The 25567-nt window shown below is 37.1% G+C and overlaps 2 protein-coding genes across 2 annotated transcripts in view; both read right to left on the reverse strand.

Annotated features, from left to right (window-relative positions):
• Positions 1–10475, reverse strand: part of fbxw4 (F-box and WD repeat domain containing 4) — a 57244-nt gene extending 46769 nt beyond the window's left edge. Inside the window, exons 1-5 of the mRNA XM_079842261.1 lie at positions 10070–10475; positions 8806–8901; positions 8208–8393; positions 7560–7692; positions 3646–3740 (exon numbers count right to left, since the gene is read on the reverse strand). Of these exons, the coding sequence (XP_079698387.1) occupies positions 3646–3740; positions 7560–7692; positions 8208–8393; positions 8806–8901; positions 10070–10254 (695 nt within the window). The 5' untranslated portion in view covers positions 10255–10475. The remainder of the gene's footprint in view (positions 1–3645; positions 3741–7559; positions 7693–8207; positions 8394–8805; positions 8902–10069) is intronic.
• A 6544-nt stretch (positions 10476–17019) lies between these two features.
• Positions 17020–22627, reverse strand: fgf8a (fibroblast growth factor 8a). Its single transcript, XM_079842445.1, has 5 exons — positions 22046–22627; positions 21925–21961; positions 21130–21310; positions 19376–19482; positions 17020–18100 (listed from the first exon to the last, which is right to left on the reverse strand). Exons 1-5 carry the CDS (start codon positions 22075–22077, stop codon positions 17825–17827), a joined length of 633 nt encoding a protein of 210 aa, XP_079698571.1. The 5' UTR covers positions 22078–22627; the 3' UTR covers positions 17020–17824.
• Between the last annotated feature and the right edge of the window lie 2940 nt (positions 22628–25567).

Consider the following 25567-nt stretch of genomic DNA (forward strand, 5'->3'; position numbering starts at 1 on the left):
AAGTCTGCACAGGACCTGTCCTGCCCATCACGCACCCACATTACACTCTGATAGAACTACTGAAAAACCTGAGAAGATGGTCCAATATAAAAAAATAAAATAAAATACAGGCGCCTAAAATTGTAAAAAAGCAATCTCAGAAATAGGACCAGGTCTACTGGCTACGGTTAGGATCAGTGACTACAAAGATAGACGACAGTCAGCCTTGGCATTTCGCTCCAGCCGGAATATCCCACTAACAGACCTTGAGATAACGTTCCTTGGAAAATACAACGGCAAAAAGGGAGGGAGGGTTACGGAACAGGCGAGGAGGGAGGTTAAAAAGAACGAAATAAAAATCAGAGCCTAAGCAAATGGTGGCGGGAAAAAAAGAGAGAAGGGATATATTTTCTTATGCTGTTCTTTTGTTTTATACACAAGTGTGATTCTGCATTGGGTTGGAACAATACAGCCCCTAACACCTGAGTGTCAGAGGCGACCATATGCACACTCTTTCGACATCTTTGTCTCTGTTCTTTCTCTCTTCTTTGTCCCTCACCCCTTCCCTTGGACCCGTTGCTCACTGCAGCGTCTCCTCTCTTGCTCCTTGTCCTTTAGATACCTCAAGCGTGAAGCTGGAACAATTACATTTGCAACACAAGGGCTTCCCATCTAGTCCTTCAAGTTTCTAAATTAAAACACACTGTGCAATCACTATTTTGAAACCCTCTCCATCTACAGTTTCAGCTCCTGATTGTTGTAGGAGTGAAAGCAGAACATACTCTCAATTAGATGAGATCTGTTGCTCTGAGCTCAAACATAGGAAACAGATCATCTTGAGAGGAAAAAGCACTTTTTAACAAAAACTGAAAAATAGCAGCCTTATTATGTGATTTAAAATCAAATAATGGAAGTTTAAATTCTTTTGTCCTATGGGTTTGTGCTTTAATTTTCTTCCACTTGGCCAGCGAAGAACAGAAAGATACATTTTAAAAGTCTGCTAATAGTTTATTTCAGGCGTTTTCAAAAAGACTGCAGATTGTTGATTATTGTTAAATAAACAATATTACATTTTAATGGTTTGATTCTGCTTTCTAAACACAGGTCGTGCATCATGATATTAATCACAATTAATTTATTTATATTGACAGCAAAACAGATACAGTGTCACTACACTTTTGAACACAACCGTTCAAAAGTTTGGGTTTGGTAAGATTTTTTTAATGTTTTTGAAATAGTCTTTGCTCATCAAGACTGCATTTATTTGATTAAATATACAGTAAAACTTGTAATATTGTGAAAAATAACGGTTTTCTAGTTTATTATATTTTAAAATGGAATTCATTCTTGTGATGTCAAAGTTGAATTTTCAGCATCATTACTCCAGTCTTGTGTCACATGATATTTCAGAAATTATTCTAATATGCTGCTTTAGTGCTCAAGAAACATTTCCTTCTTATTATTATTCATTTTGAAAACGGTTGTGCTGCTTAGTATTTTTGTGGAAACCCTAATCATTTAAGGATTCTTTAATGAATAGAAAGTAAAAAAAAAATGCATTTATTAAAATAGAATGCTTTTATAAATGTCTTTACCATCACTACTGATCAACAGAAAAAAAATCGATCTTTATACGTGAAAATATATAGCAGTCTATATATTTTAGGAATGCATTAGGTGAAAAGGCATAAAAAAAAGTTTGAAAACCCCTGGTTTAGTTGACGCCTTTATTTCAAGTCAATTTCATCAACTTCTCCCACCGTCAATACATGTAAAGAAGTGTGGTCCATTATCTGGGTCCAGCAGTCTGTTTTGGAGGCCTGCTATTTCAGCCATCAAATTGGAGAATTAATGATGTGTATAATCGTCTCTTATTTTGAAATCTAAATTCTTGGCTGTGGAGAGTGGAGACGGGGCAGAGGGGATTAATAACTCGGCTGAGTGACTTAAACTGCGTTGAACCATTGCATCTGCTCAAGTAGCAGTGGCTTTCTTCCGCTACACGCTGGCCTTGTCGTGACAAAAGATGAGAGTGTGGCCGAGCCGGTCAGTGTCCTCTAGTGTCTCCCAGCGCACAGTGTTTCCATTCCTTCAGCAGTGCTGTGAAGGTGCGTTTGACGGATCAGGGGCAGGTGGAGGCTCTGCGCTAGTGTTACAGCTTCATGTGCCTGCGTGTCATTAAGCGTGTGGGAGTATACATGGCCGAGCAATCAAAGGCAGCAGGAGCAAAGGCAACCCCGCTTCACTATAATATCCTGCACGTTTTTTTCTCTTTCCCTCTTCGCCTGTCTCACTCCATCCCACACTTGTTTAAACAGCTCATCACATTGGGAAACTTCCCAGATGTATTGGAGGAGAAACGGTTAACCAGTTGTAGACTGAAACAGCTCTCTAAAGTTCAAAAGTCTGTAACGATTTATCAACTGGAAGGTTCAACACATTTCTGTGTTTAAAAAGTCAAGAAACATAAAGAAACATTCAATGATGTATCGTATGTCCTAGTGAGAGTTAAGAAGCGGGGAACATAGTACATTTGAGCATTTTAAGACCATGAATAGGTTCTTTTTCCACACTATGAGGGGGCAAAATTCTGCTTTCTAAGGCTTTAGGGGCTGGGATCACATTCTTCAGCATCTGCATTTCAGAGGTGTGAGCTAATTGACTTCAAAGCAATGGCATGGCAATAAATTGAAGAGTATGTATTAAAAAAGGGTCTGGCCACCTGCTTTGGGTTGCCCTGTCTATGACCACTTCACCTCACGAGCCGTAACGATGCCGCCACCCCCACCCCGCTCTTTTAAACCCACTGATACATTCATTATTTGAAAGATCTCAAATTCTCTTTGATGAAAGCAAAGGTTGATGTTCAGGTCTGTTGGTGATTCATATGGTGAGAAGAACAGAGGAAACCAGTGAGTATGAAGTATACTGCAGAATCAAACACATAATATCTAATGACTAATGAGTGAGACGGCCCGAAACTGGAAGAGCGTCATGGATACAGTAGAGGGAATTAAAGTCTGAGGCCACCAGTCAAAATGTTTATTTTGCATAACAATTTGAGTGAAGTTAAATTGAATTTTTTTTTGCCTTTAATGTTCAAAGAAGTTGGCATGATCAATGTCACAAATACTTGCTTATACAGTGACCTAGAAATAATCCAGAAGCATAAATATTTCCCAATTTCAATTTTCCTCATAAAGTTTCTTTTTTGGAATGCTTCAAAATGATACACATTTTTGTTAATTTCCACGTTTTAATTACATTCACAGATTTTCAATGCAGTCTCAGGCTTTTGGGTCCCTCTGTATATTTTCTGCTATATATAGTAGCAATCTTAAAAAATAAAAAAAAAGTTTAAAATAAACTTTTCATTTACCCTCATGTCATTCTAAACATGCATGACTTTCTTCTGTTTAACATAAAAGAAGATATACTCAGGAAATTCTTCAAAATATCTTCTTTTGTGTTCCACAGAAGAAAGTCAGTCTTGGAACAACATGATTTTACCCAATATCTTTTATTCAATATAAAAAAATCAAGGACTGACAGCATCAAACACTGGAACAAAAAGTCTCTGGAAGAGTATATGTTAGCTTTGTGGTTATACTATTAACCACAAAGACTACACAAATCTCATCGCACAAATAAATCATACAGGCTTACCATAGAGATGGACTGATGGCCACCGACCACACTCTGTCATACATGGGGATTGTATGTAAGCACTGTCCAAATCGATCAGGAGTCAGAGCCCAAATCTAAAATGAAATTACAAACAGTACAAAAACCACAAGTCATTTGGATAATAACCTACACTACCGTACAAAAGTTTGAGGCTAGTAACGTTTTTTGGGGGGGAAATTAGCAAGGATGCATTAAATTGATCAACCGTGACAGTAAGTACTTTTATACTGTAAATTTAAAAAAAAAAATCAATTTCACTTTCTTTTCATCAAAAAATCCTGGGGGAAATGTATCACCGTTTCCACAAGAATATATTTAAAATATATATATTTTTTTAAATCATATTTTATCACATCAATGCAGCCTTGGAGAGCATAAAAGAATTCTTTCAAAAATAGTAAAATAGTCATTTTAAAATCATACCGACCCTAAACCTTTGAATAATGTATGTTGTAGAGCAATAAGTGTACATGTTTAGAGTCAACCATCAAAAAAAATTATTGCTTTTCCAGGAATTATGAATTACTGATGTCTTTCCAAGGTGTTTCTCCAATATAATTTGTAGCATCAGGATGATGGACCGATGCTATGACATTAGACCCATCAAACACCAAATAGACCCATCAAGGAGTAGCACAGGGTCACTCTACATAGCATCTTCAACGCATTACTATAACTGTAATTTAAATTGTTACTGGAATTGATTTAAAGATTTATCTCCCACAATTGCATAACACTCTCCTGTAACTAAATTCTTCTCTATACTACACATGTAACCTTCAAAATCAATTAAATGCCACAGAGTAAGTGAACAGAATCCAATGCCAGACACCTAGTCATGGCCATAGCTATGTCACATTGATTAATCCCGATTAATCGCATCCAAAATAAAAGTTCATGTTTACATAATATATGTGTGTGTACTGTGTATAATTATTATATAAATACACACACATTCATGTATATAATTAAGAAATATTTGCATGTATATACTGCATATATATTTATATAATTTATAATATATATATATAAATATTTTATATAAAAATATAACTTTTTTTTCTTAAATATGTACATGCATGTGTGTACATTTATATATACATAATAATTATACACAGTACACACACATTCAGTGGGGCAAAAAAGTATTTAGTCAGCTACCAATTGTGCAAGTTCTCCCACTTAAAAAGATGAGAGAGGCCTGTAATTTTTATCATAGGTACACTTCAACTATGAGAGACAGAATGAGAAAAAAATCCAGAAAATCACATTGTCTGATTTTTAAAGAATTTATTTGCAAATTATGGTGGAAAACAAGTATTTGGTCACCTACAAAAGTTAATCTCAATACTTTGTTATATACCCTTTGTTGGCAATGACTGAGGTTAAACGTTTTCTGTAAGTCTCCACAAGGTTTTACACACTGTTGCTGGTAGTTTGGCTCATTCCTCCATGCAGATCTCCTCTAGAGCAGTGATGTTTTGGGGCTGTCGCTGGACAACACAGATTTTTAACTCCCTCCAAAGATTTTCTATGGGGTTGAGATCTAGAGACTGGCTAGGCCACTCCATGACCTTGAAATGCTTCTTACGAAGCCACTCCTTGGTTGCCCGGGCGGTGTATTTGGGATCATTGTCATGCTGAAAGACCCAGCCACGTTTCATCTTCAATGCCCTTGCTGATGGAAGGAGGTTTTTACTCAAAATTTCACGATACATGGCCCCATTCGTCCTGGTCCCTTTGCAGAAAAACAGCCCCAAAGCATGATGTTTCCACCCCCATGCTTCACAGTTGGCATGGTGTTCTTTGGATGTAACTCAGCATTCTTTCTCCTCCAAACACGACAAGTTGAGTTTTTACTAGTGATGCACCGATCATGATTTTACATGGCCGATTCCGATACCGATTTTTTTTCAAGAAAACTGGCCGATTCCGATACCGATTTCCGAATTTTTTTTTACACAATAAAAGAATGAAAGTATACATGAAGATGATGTTTATTTGGTATTTATCAGGCTTAATTGGCTTTTGGCTAATGAAAACAAGTTCGCAATCTGAAATAACAGGAAATTGAATTGGAAATGAAAAGGCTGAAAGGTGAAATTAAAGGCAACAACTGCATATTCTGCAATCCAAACAAAGACGTTACTTAAATCAGCATTTGTTTTTAAATTCCGTGTAAAGAAAAAAAGTCTTTACCAGTGAAATTAAATAAAACCAAAGTATATAATTGTTCCAAAATGTTAAATCAAATAATGTTTATAATATAATATTATAATGTTAAATATTCAAAAAGTCAATGTAATTTTAAGGTAAAATAAAAGGTAACACTTTAGAATAATGGTCATTAGTTAACATTAGTTAATGTATTAACTAACATGAACTAACCATGAGCAGTACATTTGTTACTGTATTTGTTCATCTTTGTTAACGTTAGTTAATATAAATACAGCTGTTCATGGTTTGTTCATGTTAGTTCACAGTGCATTAACTAATGTTAACAAGATTTTAATAATGCATTTGTAAATGTTGAAATTACCATTAACAAAGATTAATAAACGCTTTATAAGTGCAGTTCATTATTAGTTAATGTTAACTAATGTAGTTAACTAATGTTAACTAATGACCATTATTCTAAAGTGTTACCAAATAAAAATTATCATCCTATAGGCTACAGAACTGATAGTATTTCATTTCAAAAGTGCACGCATGTTCTTCTTTAGGCTACAATATTATTACAGTATTTCGGCTTTTTCACAAGTTAGTCTTGTTTCGTTCTCATCCAATCCAACACGTGAGAAGCTGAGCTGAACAAACGCTCACTATCTCTACGCTTGTGCAGGGCGCGGAGAGGTGAGCTCGCGCAGGAAAGCGGCTCTTCATTCCCTTCAGCATCTCGTCTCTTCCCTCACTTCTCCAGTTTCCGTTTGTAACAAGTGACATGTTCGCAAATGATTGCAATGTAGGCATATGTGCACGCGGGCGCACTTCCGGAAAAATCGGCAGAAAAATACAAAGAAAACCGGCCGGTTGCCGATCGCGCGCTACAAGCAAAAACCGTCCGTTCCGGTTTTTGGCCGGTCAACCAGTGCATCCCTAGTTTTTACAAAAAAGTTTTATTTTGGTTTCATCTGACCATATGACATTCTCCCAATCCTCTTCTGGATCATCCAAATGCTCACTAGCAAACTTCAGACGGGCCCGGACATGTACTGGTTTAAGCAGGTTCTTGCGTGGAGCCCCAGATCGAGGAAGATTATCAGTGGTCTTGTATGTTTTCCATTTTCTAATAATTGCTCCCACAGTTGATTTCTTCACACCAAGCTGCTTACCTATTGCAGAATCAGTCTTGCCAGCCTGGTGCAGGTCTACAATTTTGTTTCTGGTGTCCTTTGACAGCTCTTTGGTCTTGGCCATAGTGGAGTTTGGAGTCTGACTGTTTGAGGTTGTGGACAGGTGTCTTTTATACTGATAACGAGTTCAAACAGGTGCCATTAATACAGGTAACGAGTGGAGGACAGAGGAGCCTCTTAAAGAAGAAGTTACAGGTCTGTGAGTGCCAAAAATCTTGCTTTTTTGTAGGTGACCAAATACTTATTTTCCACCATAATTTGCGAATAAATTCTTTAAAAATCAGACAATGTGATTTTCTGGATTTTGTTTCTCATTCTGTCTCTCATAGTTGAAGTGTACCTATGATGAAAATTACAGGCCTCTCTCATCTTTTTAAGTGGGAGAACTTGAACAATTGGTGGCTGACTAAATATTTTTGGCCCCGCTATATATTATGTAAACATGAACTTTTATTTCGGATGCGATTAATCGGGATTAATCAATTTGACAGCACTAATATTTACTAAAATAAAAGCAAGAGCAACACACAAATCACTAACCTTCGCAGTCTTGTCTCTGGAGCCACTGACTATCACACCTCCTTTACAGTCAATGCAGTTCACCTCCTGATTGTGACCATAATAGACCACAGAGTAATCACTTCCTTTGTCATGGAGAATTATTTTACCATCTCTGAAAAAAAGAGACAAACAGTAAAGATTGGGAGGAATAATACTACATACAAGAAGAGCAATAAAAAGCTTTTATGTTCAGGATTATGTGTTTTAAACAGCAAACTATCCCAAACAATCAAACAAGGTGTGGACTCACTGAATGGCTGAACTACTGCAGTTAATATTTTACTGTTTTTAAATTGATACCTAGTGGCACAATAACAAAAAAGAGGGAAAACAGCACATTCCTGTTTCACCTTTCAACCTAAGAATGCTGGTGGATGCAAGACTTTTTTTTTAAGGTTTGGACATCAAACTAAACCTTCACTGCATGTGTGACGATGGAAATCATATCAGTTTCTCTCTCTCTCTTTTTTAAAGTAATAGTTTTTTAAATTGTATTATAATAATCAAGTCAGCAATAACCATATGATAAGATTAGATGAGGAAGTGTTTCCTCTTCAAATATGTTCATATAGTAGCTGACTTGATTATTAAAGATGTAAGATCTGTAACTAGAGAACATGTATTTACCCTCCCGCACTGATAAGGTGTGTGTCTGTCACAGTGAATCTGCACACGTCCTCTTGGTGTCCCGAGAACAGGGCCACACGATTGTTCTGTAACTTTCCCCCCTTAGCTCTCAGATGGTACGCACTGATGTTTGCTGCCTGAGAGAGATACAGCACATCACAGTCCAGCTGTATCCACGGCAACAAGCTGTGGGCGAACAATCAAGGAATGGAAATTACTCCTACACATGTTTTTTCTGTAGTTCAATCTGTATCTTGGGGCTTAAGGTGACGAGGAGGCTAATAAAAAAAAAACACAATAATGTCTTGTGCATATTGGCAAGGTCAAATACACACCCTAAGTAAGAGGATAAATGTCTGAAAAAATATGTATTTTGGGGTTGGACAATGAAAGTATGACATCTTCCAACTTGCTTTTGAATTCCTCTTTTCCCCTTCTCCCTTTCGAAGTACGGGGCGGGTCACATTGTTACCATTTTATTCCACCAGTTTGAGCAATTGTATTTCTGCATCTGTATATGCCTGGTTGTTTTATACGATTCAAGTTATTTATGCATTCAATTTTGATGCAGTGCATGTTAAAATATAAAACAACTCACTTAATTTTCCATTTTAAAAGAACTTCTTTACGACAGACTCCATGGATCCAGTTGTGGGACACCCTCACTCTGTCCTTAAGAGGAATGGAAGGACATCTGAAAAAAATTGAGGATTATCAGGGGATTGATGGTTGAAATTATTTGGCTTATTGGCTAAATAAAGCAATTGCTATATTCATGCTATCCTTCCGAAGCAGACATGAAATCCTGCTTCTTTATAATTTCCTTACAGTAGACGGTGAAGACGGATCTATTTGTTGTGTGCCATGTTCTGATTACAATACAGTATAACTTAAATTACTTTTAGGTGAGTTTATAAAGCAAATGTTTATAACTTGGCATTTTCCCCAAACAGGATACAGCATAGTAACTAAAATCTCATACATTTTTTTTTAACCTTTTTTAACAAATGGTCAGTACAAGGAGGCGCTTAACTTTCAGAAAATGTTGTCTGACAACCTCAAGTAGTCAAACTAACCAGATTTTCTATTAATTTTCTGTGGGGTTTGAAATCAATGCATCTCTGCAACCAATGTTTGGGAGTAAAGAATAAATGCAGTTTAAAAAAACTGATGTGCGCAATTTAGCAAGTTAGAAGCACAAAATTCAATAAACAAATTCCATAAACCTATGTACCCATACATAATAATTATTAATTTGAGTAATGGAATGCCTGAGCTTGACTAATACACACAATATTACAATTTCTGTAAAAAATATATTTTCCCCCTGCAATGCTTCAAAATAATATTTTTGGGACACAAACTAGAGGATTTTATCCCACACTTTTTGCAATAAGAGGAACATTTTTTATCAATAAAAAGAAAAATTATGCAATAAGAAAGTTACATGCAAAATATCCTCAAAAAGGGGTTTGTGGGTCCAATGGTTTAAACATGTTATGGCACATCAGAGTTCGTATTCGTGGATTCGTATTCGAGGGGCTTCTTCAATTTGGTCTAATCTAAACAATTATACGACCAAAAACTTTTTTTAATCCAATATCCTATTCATCTTCTTATACATTGTACTTCCACAGTCGTTTTGTCTCGAGGTCCCTCTCACATGCAGGTTGCACATGTAAACAAACCCCACATGACTATCAGCGTAAGAAACGATCTGAATCACAAGATACGCTGTTTGTATTACGTCACGACTGCTACGAATGCGCGTCGTTCTACGTAGTCTACGTAGTTCTGTTGTTCTATGCGTAGGCCGAGAACTATTAGCTAGCGACACAGCTAGTGTATCTCAAAATGCTTACAAATCTATTCCTTGTCGTGTCAAGCCAGTGTTAAGAATGTCTTTAGCTAGTTTCCTCCAAACAATGTCTCTGGAGATGAACTGGTAGCTTCTCCTGCACGCTTGAGAGAGGCGGCAGAGCGATCTGGTATCCAGGTAGGACAGGACGAGGAACAGCACATCCTCGGGTAACTGAAACAGAAACATCGCGGCTCCTTTTCCAGATGAGCGCCTCTTCTCTTTTCTTTGTCACGTTGTGTCTGCCTCCACTAATATGAAGGGCTTTATTAAGAGGACATTCGTCGGTTTGACGCAGGAATGCGCAGAAGCCCATGTTTTTCTCAAAGCGTGTAGTCACAGTAAACGAAGGAAGCCATCACAAGAACCAGTAGAGTCACGTGATCCACGCTGTGCGCAGTGTAGTGACTGACCAGAGCCAGTGACTCAAATCCATGTTTGCTGTTAGACTACCTTTCATTCAGGCTAAATGAGTATGACCAGTTGCTGGAGTTTCTGTTTTTTTTTGTTATTTTTTTGTTGCTGTTGTTGTTGATGAAGAGAATTATTATTTTATTGTGGAATCAATTGAAATTTACATAAGACTGAAACAGGTGGTTGATTATAAACTTTACTAAAGTAAAGATTACTTTAAAAAATACAGTATTAACATACGAAATAACATTCTGAAAATATATATTCCTTTTTCCCAAAAGCAAATTCAAGATGCATAAATTTGGGTTTGTGTAGTAAGGGCAATACATTGGAAAGAATTTCAGTGACAGTTTCTAGTTAAAATATGTAAAAGTTTGGTATACACTTTTCAAAATTTTGTTTGTGTATAGGATTTGCCATAAATAATTTAGAAGAATCACTTCCTGTGTTTAAGAGCAACATCTCCAGAGACAACTTGTAGGAATGATTTTTCCAGTGTTGAGGATAATGCTATAATATTGCCGCCTATTATATATGAGTTATTATGATACCAAATGTGAGTCTTATAGCTAATAGTTGAGCAATGTGGGCTTAAACCTTCCCAAAAACATTTTCTTAAATTCTTGAATTTTTAATCAAATCCCAAAGTGCATAATTTAGAAAACATAGCAAAAACTGGTCCCAATATGATGTGATATTTCGAACTCATTGCTGCAATAAAACAAACACTTTAAATGTGGAAAAATTGAAACATCACAAAATGGCCAAGTATAGTCAGAATAGTTATCAAAACTCGTACACACTTCTTCAGAATAAGCTACATGTACAGAAAAACGTATTCAAAATACATTTGTATCATAAAAAGTGCTATGTCACAAAGTCTGTTCATCAAAAATTGTGAAAATTAGATCATTTAGATCCATGTTCATTGAAAGCCATTCATTTTGAGCTTATACACGGCAGAAACAACAATGAAAAAATACAATGGCTATTAACATGTTTTATGCAGGCTTCAATAAAGGACTGACTTGAATGTAACCTTTTTTTTTCATCTCTCAGATTTGTGAAACCGTTTATCAGGTCAACTAAAAGACAGGCCATAAAAGAAGCATTTCACAGTCCAGACATAGAATTGAGGTTTGTAATTATTCGTCTTCTCCTCTCATCTCTTCTACAGCCTCTATAGATGTTATTTCTCTGAAGATATGCTCAGTTGCTTGTGGAATGCAATTTTGTTCTTTTCTTCCTCGGCCTGTCCTCCAATCACTCAGCTTGTCCACCCCTCACTCTATGGCACATTCAATTGCCTTGATGTTTTTTCTTCTTTTTGCTCTTCTTTTTGTATGGTGAGTGTCTTGTAATTGACAGAGGACCCCATCTCATGTAAGCATTCACTGCTTGTCATTCTACAACATGTTTTTTATATTAGTGCCACAATGGGGCCATTTGATCCTAGGTTATGGTATGTGATTGTCAGTAATGCGACTACTTGGTGGCTGCCTTTGTTTGAACCAAAGTGGTGGCCTGACCTCAGCCCATTCAGTGCGGTGACCAAGTTACGCAGACCTCTGTATCCTTTTACGTTTCCCTATCTCCTTTACTGAGCTGAGTTTAGTTCAATACGCTGTCACAGATATTACCTCTTTAACAGCCACATCCTCTCTTTCTCTCCGTTGCTATAGAAATCATGGTTTACACACTTCGTTCTTAACTTTCAGCCTTAATCTCTTTGGCAACAATAGGAGTTTGTTACAAACACTTACAATCTTTCACAAGACAAATATTGTTAGTGTATTGTTAAGCTGTTTATAACATCAAGAAGGAAATGGAAATGAAGGAAATACCAGATTTGTTTGGCTGTTTAGGGAATGCAGTGTAAAGTTATTGCTTTAGATATTGCGGTCTGCACTACCTTTCAAAAGTTTGAAGCAGGTACGATTTAAAAAAACATTTTTTTTTGAAAGACGTCTGCTTACCAAGGCTTGCATCAGTAAAAATATAAATATTGTGAAATATTATTGCAATTTAAAATAACTGTTTCTATTTTAATACATTTTAAAATGTTATTTATTCTTGTGATGCAAGCTGGATTTTCTGCATCATTACTCCAGTCTTCAGTCACATGATCCTTTAGAAATCATTCTAATATTATAGAAATAGAAGATTAATTTCTTTCAACACATTTTAAACAATAGTTCATACTTCATATCATACATTAAAGGCATAGTTCACACATAAAATCTGTTATATTTTTTTATTCTAATGTCATTCCAACACTCATATAAGACGCTATATTGCAAAACAGAACAAGATTTAAGTCATATTCACAAAAAATCTCTCCTTGGCACATTCAGAGATCATGAGAGAGATAGCAATGTTCGCTTCAGTTTGAATCTGTCTTTTGAGTCGGATCTTTTCAATGAATCACCGATCCTGAGTGATTCATTCACAACTTGGACCGATCCGGTTGTTGAGTTCAACTCACTGACTAAATGATCCAGTCACAGCATTTCTCAAGTTAACAGATCATTGGAGGGGAAGATTATCAGTTAATAATGACTTACATTTCTGTCTGTTTCTCGTACAAAGCTATCATATGACTTCAGGAGACTTGGAATATGGTGTACTAGTCAGGCGGATTGCTGTAATGATGTTTTTCTCTCTTTTTGGAGCCTATTTTGTGTATAAGATAGGCTGCTTAAAGATGTTACAGATAAGTAAATAATAATGGCATAATTTTCATATTTGGGTGATCAGTTCCTGTAGATGAAACGTGGCGTTCCTCAATTAATTAACCTTCCATTTCTGGATAAATGTGTCCCATACTGGAAATTCAAAAAAAACATTTATGGTTGGCTTTCCAGCTGAATTGTCATGACTGAAAGGAGATGAAGAAGGAGGGGGAATCTTCCCTTTTGATCTTTTTAGAGGGGTGCAGGGTGCTCTGTGTGGCTGGCAAACACATTTAGCCTGTAATTGTTCAGATCATTCAGACAGTCAGCCTTAGAAATGCATGGGCAAACAAAAGATTACAGCTCCAATTGGAAAAGTCAACAGTTCTTCCATATGTCCCATATACAAACAGTAAAACTGTTGTGTCCCATCTTCTCTTTGAACAATGTTTGCATGTCAATTACAACTTTGTAATTGGCTGTTGGCTTGTGCGCTTTATATAGGAATACTGCTAATATCGTCTTGCTATTTTATTTGCTTCAGTAAAACCATACTGATCCGTTACTCTCTTTCCTGTGGATCAGTTTGTGTATTATTCAGCAGATTTACTATAAAAAGTTTTGACTTTTAGTATAGACTTTTAATGGCTTAGTCATTGTGAACACTCAGATCTTGTATGGGTGCTAGAAAAAGCACTCGAGGTGGACTTATCTCCATCATTTCAACCCATGTTTCCTCCATTGAGCTCCAATTTGCAGGAAGGGTTTTATGACCAGGGTTAGGCAGAATGTGAAGTAAAGGCAGCTTAGAGGTCTGGGTCATCCCATTCTCTCACCCCTGCCATTCTGCCAGTTCAGCAGGGGGGCTTGTACAAGTCTAAATTGCTCCCTAAGCAAATTAAGAAGGTAGCCCTGTTTGTTTATCAGGGGTTAAGGATGACGGTTGCAGCTCAATAAAATGGATGAAAGCAGTTTTGCGTCCCCTCTTTCTCAGTGGAATTGCTCTTCATTTGCATGGCATCACAAGCTGCACAGAAGGTGCGATTTTTCCCACAACCTGCTGGATCCCCTGGGTTTCTTACAACTTTATGGTCATGGAGACAAATTTCAGGGGAAACTGAGGACTGATAATGCAGAATAACCATGGCAAATCATCAAGGTCTGTTAATCAATAGCAGACGTCATCAATGTAAAAACACAGGGAGTCAATTGGTGGTTCCGGTGGTTCTTTTATTTGATCGCCAACTCAAACCCTTTTAAGTACTTTATTAGTAGTGTTTTTGGGTACATCAAACATGTGCATTCACTTTTTTTCATTTAACATAAAGATTTAGAAATCTGAGTGTATTTTAGATCCAGATACTGGTTACCATTTTTTAAAATCACATTTCGCCCTTACTACTTTACTTAATGTTTATATATTTAATATAAATATGAATTGGATTACATTACACACACACACACACACACACACACACACACACACACACACACACACACACACACACACACACACACACACACACACACACACACACACACACACACACACACACACACACACACACACACACACACACACACACAATAAGGTTTCAGTAGTTAACATTAGTTAATGTATTAACTTACATGAACTAACCATGAGCATAAAAAATGCTGGGTTAAAAACAACCCAGGTTGGGTTGAAAATGGACTAACCCAGCAATTGGGTTGTTTTAAGCAAACATTTAACCCAACCACTGGGTTAAAACGACCCATTTACTGGGTTAAAACAACCCAATTGCTGGGTTAGTCTATTTTCATCCCAACCTGGGTTGTTTTAAACCCAGCATTTTTTAGAGTGTACATTATTAAAATCTTCTTTACAATGAACTAACATGAACAAACCATAAACATCTGTATTTTAACAAATTACACAAATGCAGAAACAAATGTACTGCTCATGGTTAGTTCATGTTAGTTAATACATGAACTAATGTTAACTAATAAAACCTTATTGTAAAGTGTTACCAATTCATCTAATACTAAATGTTAAAACAACCCATTCACTGGGTTAAAACAACCCAATTGCTGGGTTAGTCCATTTTCAACCCAACTTGGGTTGTTTTTAACCCAGCATTTTTTAGAGAGTATAATGAAATTAACATTAACAAAGTTAAATAAATGCTTTATAAGTGCAGTTCATTATTAGTTCATGTTAACTAATGTAGTTAACTAATGAACCTTGTTGTAAAGTGTTACCGATGAATTATAGCATCACACCTCACATGTTGAAACTGATTGAAATTTCATGTTAACCAACATTTGCAAATGCGTATGTACATATTTTAATATGGCTGCTTGCTTGTTTAGTTTTCCCAATCCCTTTTCAAAAAGCATGAATTAAAATCACACTTACATTAAAAAAAAGTTTCTAAAATCTAAATCTGGTTAAATGAAGATTTGCATTATAATCTTCAGTCTGCCCTCTTTGTCCGTTTTAGATTTAAAATGCGAATGTTTTGTCTCCTAAGTAGTTTATTTAGAAATGTCAAGAAGCTTTTTTTCCTTAATTGATTGCCATTCATTGAATTGGATTACATTGTTGCTGAATGGAACTAAACCAGCATACTAGAAAGTCAAAGAAACGTTCTGTGGCTCTGGCCTTTCTAGGAGTTTGACCTCTGCACCCCGGCTGAGCTACTAGCATAACATGAGGCAGAACACATGGCATATTGCGCCATAAAAACAATGCCAGCCTTCGTTAATGTACCTGCATTACACACTTTTCAGTGATGCATGAGATGTGTCAAGCCAAAACTAATTAGAGGTCCGTTTTTGGCTGAATCGTTTCGAATTTTATGATGCAATTAATTTGATTAAAAAGGGATTGGAAAATGTCTGTTTTTTTTTTTTTCTACTCTCTGATCATAATTTACATAGCATTATAACTGCAGTAAGGCATATCTGAGGCAGAGAGGAGTCATTAATAATCTTCCTCATCACAGACAAGAACGTGATAGTGATCTCACACCACAAATCCCGGTTCTCATTTTCTCACTATATGCTGCCCTCTGATCTTGGCTTTCGGCTCCTTGGAACCCCGTCTGCAAACACAGAGCACCCCTGCCCGGACAAAACAGATACCCCTCCAATCAGATTAAGCTACAGGGAGTTAAAGGTCTGAGATTAAACAAAAACACCTGAGCGAGGGTGAGGAGACGGGGCCAGGGAGTCGTAGTGTGTCCGGTTCAACCAGAGTAGAGACCAAACAGTGTAGCCCCCCTGGAGAGACAGTCCTACTGAGCTGTTGACCTGAGCTGTGCCATTCCAAACATTCTGGGGGGAGAGACCCAGTATCTCCATCTCACTCTGTACCGGTCTCTAACCAGAAGGGTTATGCAAACAATGGTGGTATTTATTATGATGCAATTGCATAATGACAAGTTGTTTCATACAAAGACCGCACTGGCCTAATTTTCTATGGATGAGGCCACTGAAACTTCTAGAACGCTTCTAGAAAAGACCCTTTGGCAATTTCAAATTGATGCCTTTTACTTACATATTTCATGTGTTATTTAAAGGAATAGGTCACCTAAAAAAAGAAAATTCTGTATTGTTTTTTTTGTTCATGCTCTGTATTACTATTTCTTCTGTGGAACACAAAAAGATACAGAATTTTTTTTGTGTGGGTATATATTATAAAAGTCAATGGGAGTCCAGTGGCATTTTGGACCCCGTTTACTTTCACTGTATGAACAAAAACAGTTGAAACATTTTTCAAAATACCTTCTTTCGTGTTTCACAGAATAAAGAAATATTGGGAACGACATAAGGATTTCTCACACACTTTTTTCTCACAAAAGCAAAAATGCAAGAGACGTCAGTATCCTAAGGTAAATTTATTACAGGTTTTTAAATAAATATTTCCATCATTAAAATTATTTTACACATCCTCAAATAAAAATATATTTATATTTGTATAAAAAAACAGACAAACAAAATGCAACAAAGAACAAAAGCTTTTCCTACAGTCCGTACAATGCATTTATACACCTTGGAATTTACAGTTTAAACCACGGTTGGAAACCTGCGATAATCAAAATGTAGCTGCCACATTTAAATATGCATTTAAAGCTCTGTTTGCTTTAACCGTGTTTATCTCCAGAGAGTTCCAGAATCAAGAACCAGAGAGGTTACTGAGAGATGAGCTGGGTATCTTATCGCTGGGTGGTCGAGAGGTGCCCCGGCTGCCTGTGTAACCGAATACAGCCTTGTGTTGTCAGTGCATTCTCTCAGGCCCTTCAAGTCCCCTTGAGCAGCAATACGAAGAGTTATAAATTACTCTAAAACCATCGAAATCAAATGAAACCAAATCAGAACAAGAGCGGAAAGACGGATGAAGTCCACGCACTACTAAAATGTCCACTTACTTGTCCCGTGCTTCGCTTTTCTATACTCTTACACAGGTCAGTACTAAAAGTCAGGGGTACAAAAATAGATCTCTCTTATTTCTTGAGATGTTTTTTTTTTTTCCTTATTTTTTGTTATTTCTGAAAATTCATAAAAAACTAAAGGTTAGGTATATTGTTGCTCAGTACAAAAAAATGGTTTAGGAGTCCACAAGAGGAGTCTGTTCATTGTTTGAGAAAGTCTCTCGCTCTCTGTCCTCTCCTTTTCTCCGGCTTCACTCTTCAACGCTCTCCTGAGTAGCGGGTGCGTTTAGTCCGTCTGTTGAAAGGGTAGTTGATGAAATCAAAGGGTCTGTGCTCTGCGATTTGGTGTCCCTTGGGCAGCCTCTTCATGAAGTGGACTTCCCGCTGGTGTTGCCTGGTTTTGGAGCCCTTGCGGGGTCTGCCTTTGCGTGTGAAGGCCATGTACCAGCCTTCGTACTTCACATTCTGTAGAGCTGTATAGTTGTTCTCCAGGACTATCTCTGTGAAAATGCAGTCTTTCCCCTGACCGCTTCTCTGTGAGGACAAGACAGACAAAATTTTAGCTCCTGATTGATGGGAAATATGAAGCTTATCGAAAAGTATTTAGGAAAACGTCTGCTCCGGTTTACATAGGGCTTCCCCACACGCACACACAGCATATGTTTAAGTCATTACGATCCAAGATCAAGAGAGAGAGAAATGACAGCAAAAACCAATGGCTTTCCCCTTTCAGTAAACACCAGTGTGGATTCATCCTCTGAGAAAAATAGTTCTTCTAATGTTCATTATAAAGGCATAAAACCTTATTATGTTGAGTCCAGAACGTTATGGTAATATTTTACTTTCTCCAGGACATTAGAAAAATAGATGAACTACACTCTATGGTCTCTTTATTGGCATCTATGGTTCCATAAAGAACCTTTAACATCAATGGAACCTTTCCATTGCAAAAATGGTTCTTTATAGTGGAAAAAGATTGATAAAATGCTCTAAAACGCCCTTTTATAACGTTTATGTTCAAGACTGTATATGGTATGGATGGCTATTTTGCCTCTAATATAGGCAACTCATCGTTTTACGTTCACGACAACCGGACCTTTAAACACTATCTGGCCAGTAAATGTAAATGGGTGAAAGAGCCAAACCAGGAGTCCGAACCTTTCCCCAGCCTCTTAACAAAATGGCCTGTTAAAAATCTCAAATCCAAGACTTGCATATCAACCAATAAAAAACAACAACAGAAAAAAACCCTCTCTCATGCAGGCTGTCGTTGGGCGGCCAATATGTCAGATAGCATAAGATCAGGGGTGCCAAGCAGATGGTCCACCTGGCAGGGTGCTGGGAGGTGGGGGCCGAACCTCCATCCCACTTTATTACCATTCACAGCAAGGAGAAGGCACAAATCCACATTGGAACAAGAGTAGCCAGCTAAAAAAAGGAAGAAAGATCCCATTCTTCACACTCGATTTTACCTACTGCAACCAGGAAACGTCTGGTGCCCACTAACAGATGAAAATATAAAACTCTCGTTTGATTTTCTGAATGATCTCCTTGATAATGATACAAACAGGGATGTCCACAAGCGATTGAACGCTAAAAAAGACTACATGACTACACAAGTGGCGTTTCTGAATTTTTCATTTATCCGGACTTTCTCTAAGATTTCTTCTCATTTTCATTCACCAAAAATCTTGCAATCTGAACAGAAAAATGACTGACACATATGCTGTGTCTGTATATAATACAATATGTAAACTGAGCATAATTGATCAGTTACAAAATTATTATATTATGACTTTTTCCTCATACCTTGCCAATCAGTTTCCCCCTCCTGTTCATACAGATGTAGAAGCCTGTTTCAGCTCCTTTAATCCGAACTCGACTCCCAAATGTGTCCGTCTCCACTATGAGCTTAGCTGTAAAAGAGAAGATTTTTTTTTTTCATTAGATGCTGTGACTTGAAAAAGTCTAAATTAAGTCTCAATAGGAAAATTGCATGAGTAAACACACATGCACATAGAGATACACATGCGAGGATAAATATGTGAAATCCAAAGGGACTACTCTTTAGGATTTATGTAAGCTTAAATTCTAGCAGAATGATAAAAACATGTGCACTTCAATTCTTCTGGAAGGAACCAAAGACTTCCTGGCAGGACTTTCAACGTTTTTACCTTTTATGCAAGTACATAAACAATGTGAATTGTAATCACGTCATCCACGTACCAACAAATAAACAAAAAATAAATTTGAAATATTTGAGTTAAATGCACCATTTTGAAAAAGAGAAGAGATGTAAAGGTTTTTTTTTTATTAATTATGAAACGTATAATGGCAGTTATAAGAAAATGCTGGGATATTGACTTTCCATGATATATATTCTCCATGCCAAGAATTAGCACTTGCAGCCATTCTCAGATTCAGCCCCCGTACTCTGAGTGATCGTAAAGAGTTACGGTTCAAATGGAGGGGGTCAGATAACCTGCTGGTGAAGAGCCTAACCACAAGCCCAGAGCCGGAGCAAGGCACTGGCCCGAACTAACAGCCCTGCTGTCTCTACAACATGCTCAGGTGACATGGATGTCACCAAAACCATGCAGGGCTAGAGCCAGCCTTCCAAAAATACCACAACAGAGCTGGTAATTATTGGGTTTTTATGTGGCGAAACCACATAAGAGAGGGCTACAAATAAGAGAGATCTTATTTAAGTAAAGAGACAAATTAAAAATATGTAACAGAAATAAATATTTTTTCTCCATTCATAGGAAATTTTGAACATTGAAATTTTTGTGAGGAAAATTTTAACTAAGCTAATTGTATAAAAGCTCTTTTACTAAACTAATAGAATATTATATTATAAAACCAAAGATATATGTTAATCATACATTTTGATTCTAAAAACAGTTATATGGGGTATTTAGGCTCTGAGATCTGTCAACAGGACCGAATGACCGTAGAAAGCAAACGCGAGGGTCAGAATTCGGCTAGACATATTTTCATCCTGAGCTGGTCGGGAGAGGAGGGGAACGTTCTTCAGGAAATGTTCAGAAGGTTGAAGTAAGATGAGTTCTAATGGCTCTTCCAGACCCGTGCGTCTCTCTAGAGACTCACCTTCAACAATCTAGAATCCATTTAACATTTTTTGCGCTCCACTGCTTTTTTAACTTCACCAACTGACCAGATGCCCAGCAATTCAAGTGCAGTGTATCAGAAAGATCCACAAAATAAAGAAGCATAAATAAAGTTCCAGTTAGAACCAAAAAAAAAAAGGACATTTACAGCCTGGTTTCACAAATCTGTACTTGTATTGGGCCTTTGGACACATTGAAGCAAGAACCTACAATGAAATGTGTTTACATAAAGAAGCATACAGTGAACTCAACACCCTATACAGCTAAAATGCTGAAAAGGACCACTGAAGAAACACGTTCTTCGACGTATTTTCCACGAATGAGCAACTTATTTACATTTACAAAGCGTTTTTAAAATCATTCCTCAAAACTCCAAAGAATCACAAAGGGTTTTATGATTTTGTGTGAGATAAATAACGAGGATGCTCTTACCATGAACGTCACCATCGTCGGCCATGGCGTTGATTTTCTTGTTGGCCAGAACTTGCACGTGCTTGCCACTGGTTCGGCTGTAAAGCTGGTAGGTCCGGATTAGTCTACGGCTGACCCGGTCCGTCACCTTACTTTGCTCACTCACATGCTGTGTAAAATTAGGCGGGGACTGAATGGTTACCTGTCAGAAATTAAATACCATATAATCAATACCTGCACAAATTGCTTCATCATTCGTTCATACGGGCCTATAAATTATACCCCCCTTCATGGAGGCTAATCGTTTAAAATAGCCTAATGCAATCGATGTAGCTATTAATTTAAAATTTAGAATAAAACAACAAGCGCTAAGCGTAATTTGTGGTTTTAAATAAATTAGCCTACATTTCAAGCCAAATTGCCCTAAACGCTTAAGTTGAGCCCTTTATGTTATTATGTCCCCTCGACATGTTTCATCACTGGCTCGAGGCTGGCATACTTCACGCGCTCATGCCCACGCGCAAGTGCCAGTATGTTAGTGTTACCTGCCAGGTTACAGCGCCCACTGTGATACCCATCTGATAAGAACATCTTCTCCCGTAGCACTTTTAGTGCCTTTTAATTTACCAGCAATACGTGCATGAATTTGCAAAACAATTGTACATATATAGCATAAATAAAATATAAAATTAGGCGCGCGTGCTGACGCATTCTGTGGCTGCCTATATTACAGTATCTCAATATATGAGAGTAATGATGCTAAAAAAACAAGCTTAAAGCATCCAATAAAATGACAGTAAAAGATGTTACACATACCTGAGCATAGTAGCAAAACGCAAAGAGGTGAAGGAATCTGCAAGAGAGAAAATCTCACATTAGTCTTTGGAAAGCAAAGCTGTTAATGCGTAAAAACAATCAATAAAGATAATATACTTACAGATAACTCAATCGTGATGGAATGAGTCTCATGATGATGGACGGGAAGGGCCTCAGGAAATAAGAGGGTGCGTAATTTGCAGAGATTTATTTATCAGGTTTTCCAGTTAAAATGTGTAAAGTCCTGCGCTAGTATCCAAACTGTGACTCGCAACATATGATGAACAGATCAACTGGCAAATTACGAGATCTGCTGCTCAGAAGCAGGGAAAAAATGTCCAGGGTATTTTTTTTTCAGACTGAGACCACTGACAAGTAAAAGCACTAATTGGATTTCCTTCATAAGAACGAGAATTACTAATAAGTGCACTTAACGCAGAACTCACAGCATGTAAACGATTTACTTTTCAAGTTTTAGCGAAAGAGACTGGTGCACCTAATCATACAGACTCAAGTCCCGTGCTGTCCATGAAGGTGAGGAGCGCAGCAGAAATAGATCCTTTGACGTTTGATCCAGTCTGACTCCTGCGCGAATGTCAGTCAGAGGAGGCAGGACAGTGCATCTGATGAGCTTTCTTCAAGGAGCAGTGCTGCTGGACTCTCTTATCCCCTCCTCTTCTACCATTGCCAGTCAGTCTCCAATGTCAACCCCGCTCGCGCTGACACCCCTGGTTAAAATGGTAGGGTTGGTCCTGGAGGAACAAGCCCCCTTTTCAATAGAACAAAAGCAGGGGGGTCTCACCCAAACCCCCACCCCGAACCATTTTTAAATATGCCTTCACCTGAGTCCATAAGGACTCTGAGGAGTTTAGAGGACATTCATGTATTTAGTGAGTAATAGCTACAATATAAGGTTATTTATAATCAGCATAAGACTTGACTGAGCAGTAGCCTACATAAAAAAACTAAAACAATAGCCTAATTAAAAATAAAAATAGGATAAAAATCCAGCATCAAGTAGCTAAAATTGGTTCATTCTGATTTCAAAACTGAAACCATTGTGCAATGCTGCAGACTGCAGAACTGGTTTGCTGCTGACTTGTGTATTGCCAAAAGAAAGTGTGAGACATATTAAAAGGATTACAGACGATTAGCGGTTTTTTTCCTCAAAAGAAAAATCCTTAAAACATCAGAAGGATAACACAGGTGTGAAGGGTCCCATTTCTTGTCATGCACTGACAATGCTCTTTAAACTCACATAAAAGTCTGCAAGAATCTGTCATTTAATGGTATGCCTCTGATATGTTGTTATTTCATAGAGCTCTACTAAATCACGCACGACATGCACTACAACTTAAATGTAGGCCTAATTGAAATGTATTTAATGTTAACCATTTATTCTTCAAATGTGCGAACATGCTACAGAAAGGGCATTTAGTCAAGCAAAGAAAAAGATCAAGTCGATCAATCTATTTCTAATCTGGACTAATTAAACGTCAAAATAAGTCAACCCCACCCTCCATTATGTTACTTTTCAAAAACCTACATCAGAGTCAATTCTGATGGCCCACCATCACTCAAAAGAGGTCGCGGGTTTTTAAATGGTTAAATACCTTATAGCCCACGCCCGGCAAATGAAATGTTGAAGATGAAAGGATTAATAGCCTCCAAGTGAAACTTATTTAATCAGCAATTCATTAAATGTCCCCAACAAATGGCATGATATTAGAGGGCTCATAATATCTAGGCTATTTTTGTGTGCACTCTCACCATAGGCTACTCTCTTGAATACTAGTGGACTTCGCAAAACTCTCCACTAAGCACTCATTTGAGGAATATGAGCTGTGAAATAGCCCGTGCAACAGCTCTTTGTACCACAGGAGGGCGCCACTCAAAACTGTTGCAGGTGTAACTAAATATATATTTTATAAATTGGTTAACGTCGACCAGGGAGTATAACAATTGTGAACTAACATTCACACAAGCTGTTTGTTAGGGTTGTTAGGCTACTTGTTTCAATTGAATTATTACGGTATATGCAATGTGTCAGGTGTGGTTACCATTTAAAATGAGAATATTTGGTTACACTTTATTTTAAGGCGCATTGTTACAGTGTAATTATTTAAGTACTGAGTAATAGTAATTAATACTTACCATAGGATTAGGGTTTGGTTGAGGGTTAGTTGCGTGTAATTATGCATCATTTACTGTTATTACTATGGGAAGTACATATAACATAACAAGGACATTGTAAAAGAAAGTGTTACCAAATATTTCGACGAAAATTTAACTACCACAATACATTCATGCAGAAAATGTTTTCCAGTACAAGTTGTGAAATAGATTGTACAACAACAGCAGTCTTTGTATTTGACCTTAATTTACACATGGTTAGTGGTAGATTTCTAGTAGACAAACAAATTAATTTTAGGTAACACTTTATTTGTCATTGTTACATACGTTACATGTAGTTACTATAGTAATAACTATACATTATTCATAATTATATGCAACTGACCCCAAACCAAACCCTAATCCTAACCCTATAGTAAGTACACGTAGTTACTTAATATAACTCAGTACTTAAATCTATAATTGCAGTGTAACAAAGACACCTTAGATCAAGTGTAACCGAATATTATATGAAATTTTGAGTTACAGATGATACAACACATCCTGTTCTCCCCTATTTTATACGAATGATGCTGAGATGCCACAAAATATTCGAATAATATTAATCTTACACATGCATAGAAAACACACAGACAAAATGTTGTTCCATAAATATGTATTTCATTGATAAGCTCTATAATGTCTGAAATTTAAGAATACAGCCTTATATCATATGTTTATGTCGATACATACGTTATGCCCATCAACAATTCTCTGTAGTTATGTTTTCATGTTAATATGTGCAAATGAGATGAGCAATTGATCTCTGCAGTAAGACTCATATATCTGCTTTTAATGGCGACACTTCCTCATGCTTTGTTCTGGTACTGTCTTGGGACATGACATGTTTTCTTTCTTTCTTGTATACATTAGGCTTGGTGTTTAAGTGGACCGATATTAATGGCGCATTGAAAAGTCAACCATCTCATTCCATGGCTGAGTACTTCAGCATGGCCTGAGGCAGAGCTGGGCTCCTGGTTAACTTCGTGTCTAACTGTCTGTTGCTCATTGCCTAATCAACTGCAGGATGTCTAATCTGAGGATGAGCTGCTGTCAACCTGCTGCACACATTTGCTCAAAAACACCTAAATATACAAGCGCAGAGCTAAAGGAAAATGGTGCACTTTTGCAGATGGATTTCTAATAAATATCTCATAATATCCCTCTTAAGTGTAGCATGGATTTCATTTGAGACTTTTCAAAGCAGTAATCACTATTAAACCAGCACAGGATGATGCTAATTCATTCTAAATTGAATTTTAAATGTCCCTAATGCAAGGCCTCTGCCAACAATTTGGTCGATATAGCTATCTTCTAGAATTAAATATTCGCTGGAAAATTGCACTTTTGATTAGTTTTATAACCAAACCTTTCTAAAAATGATTCGGCTCTTAAAAATGTATCTCTTTTAATGGGTTGGATCTGTAAAGAGAGAGAGAGAAAGGGGGAAAGAAAAGAGAGAGAGAGAGGC

This window comes from Gobio gobio, assembly GCF_949357685.1.
Source record: "Gobio gobio genome assembly, chromosome: 18".
Classification (NCBI taxonomy): domain Eukaryota; kingdom Metazoa; phylum Chordata; class Actinopteri; order Cypriniformes; family Gobionidae; genus Gobio; species Gobio gobio.

Excerpts from the sequence above, each read along its gene's own strand:
- fgf8a (XM_079842445.1), bottom strand. The coding sequence starts at position 22,077 with ATGAGACTCATTCCATCACGATTGAGTTATCT. Across the intron at positions 21,962-22,045 it reads CCATCACGATTGAGTTATCT|ATTCCTTCACCTCTTTGCGT; the intron begins GTAAGTATATTA and ends TCTCTCTTGCAG. Across the intron at positions 19,483-21,129 it reads CGACGATGGTGACGTTCATG|CTAAGCTCATAGTGGAGACG; the intron begins GTAAGAGCATCC and ends TCTCTTTTACAG.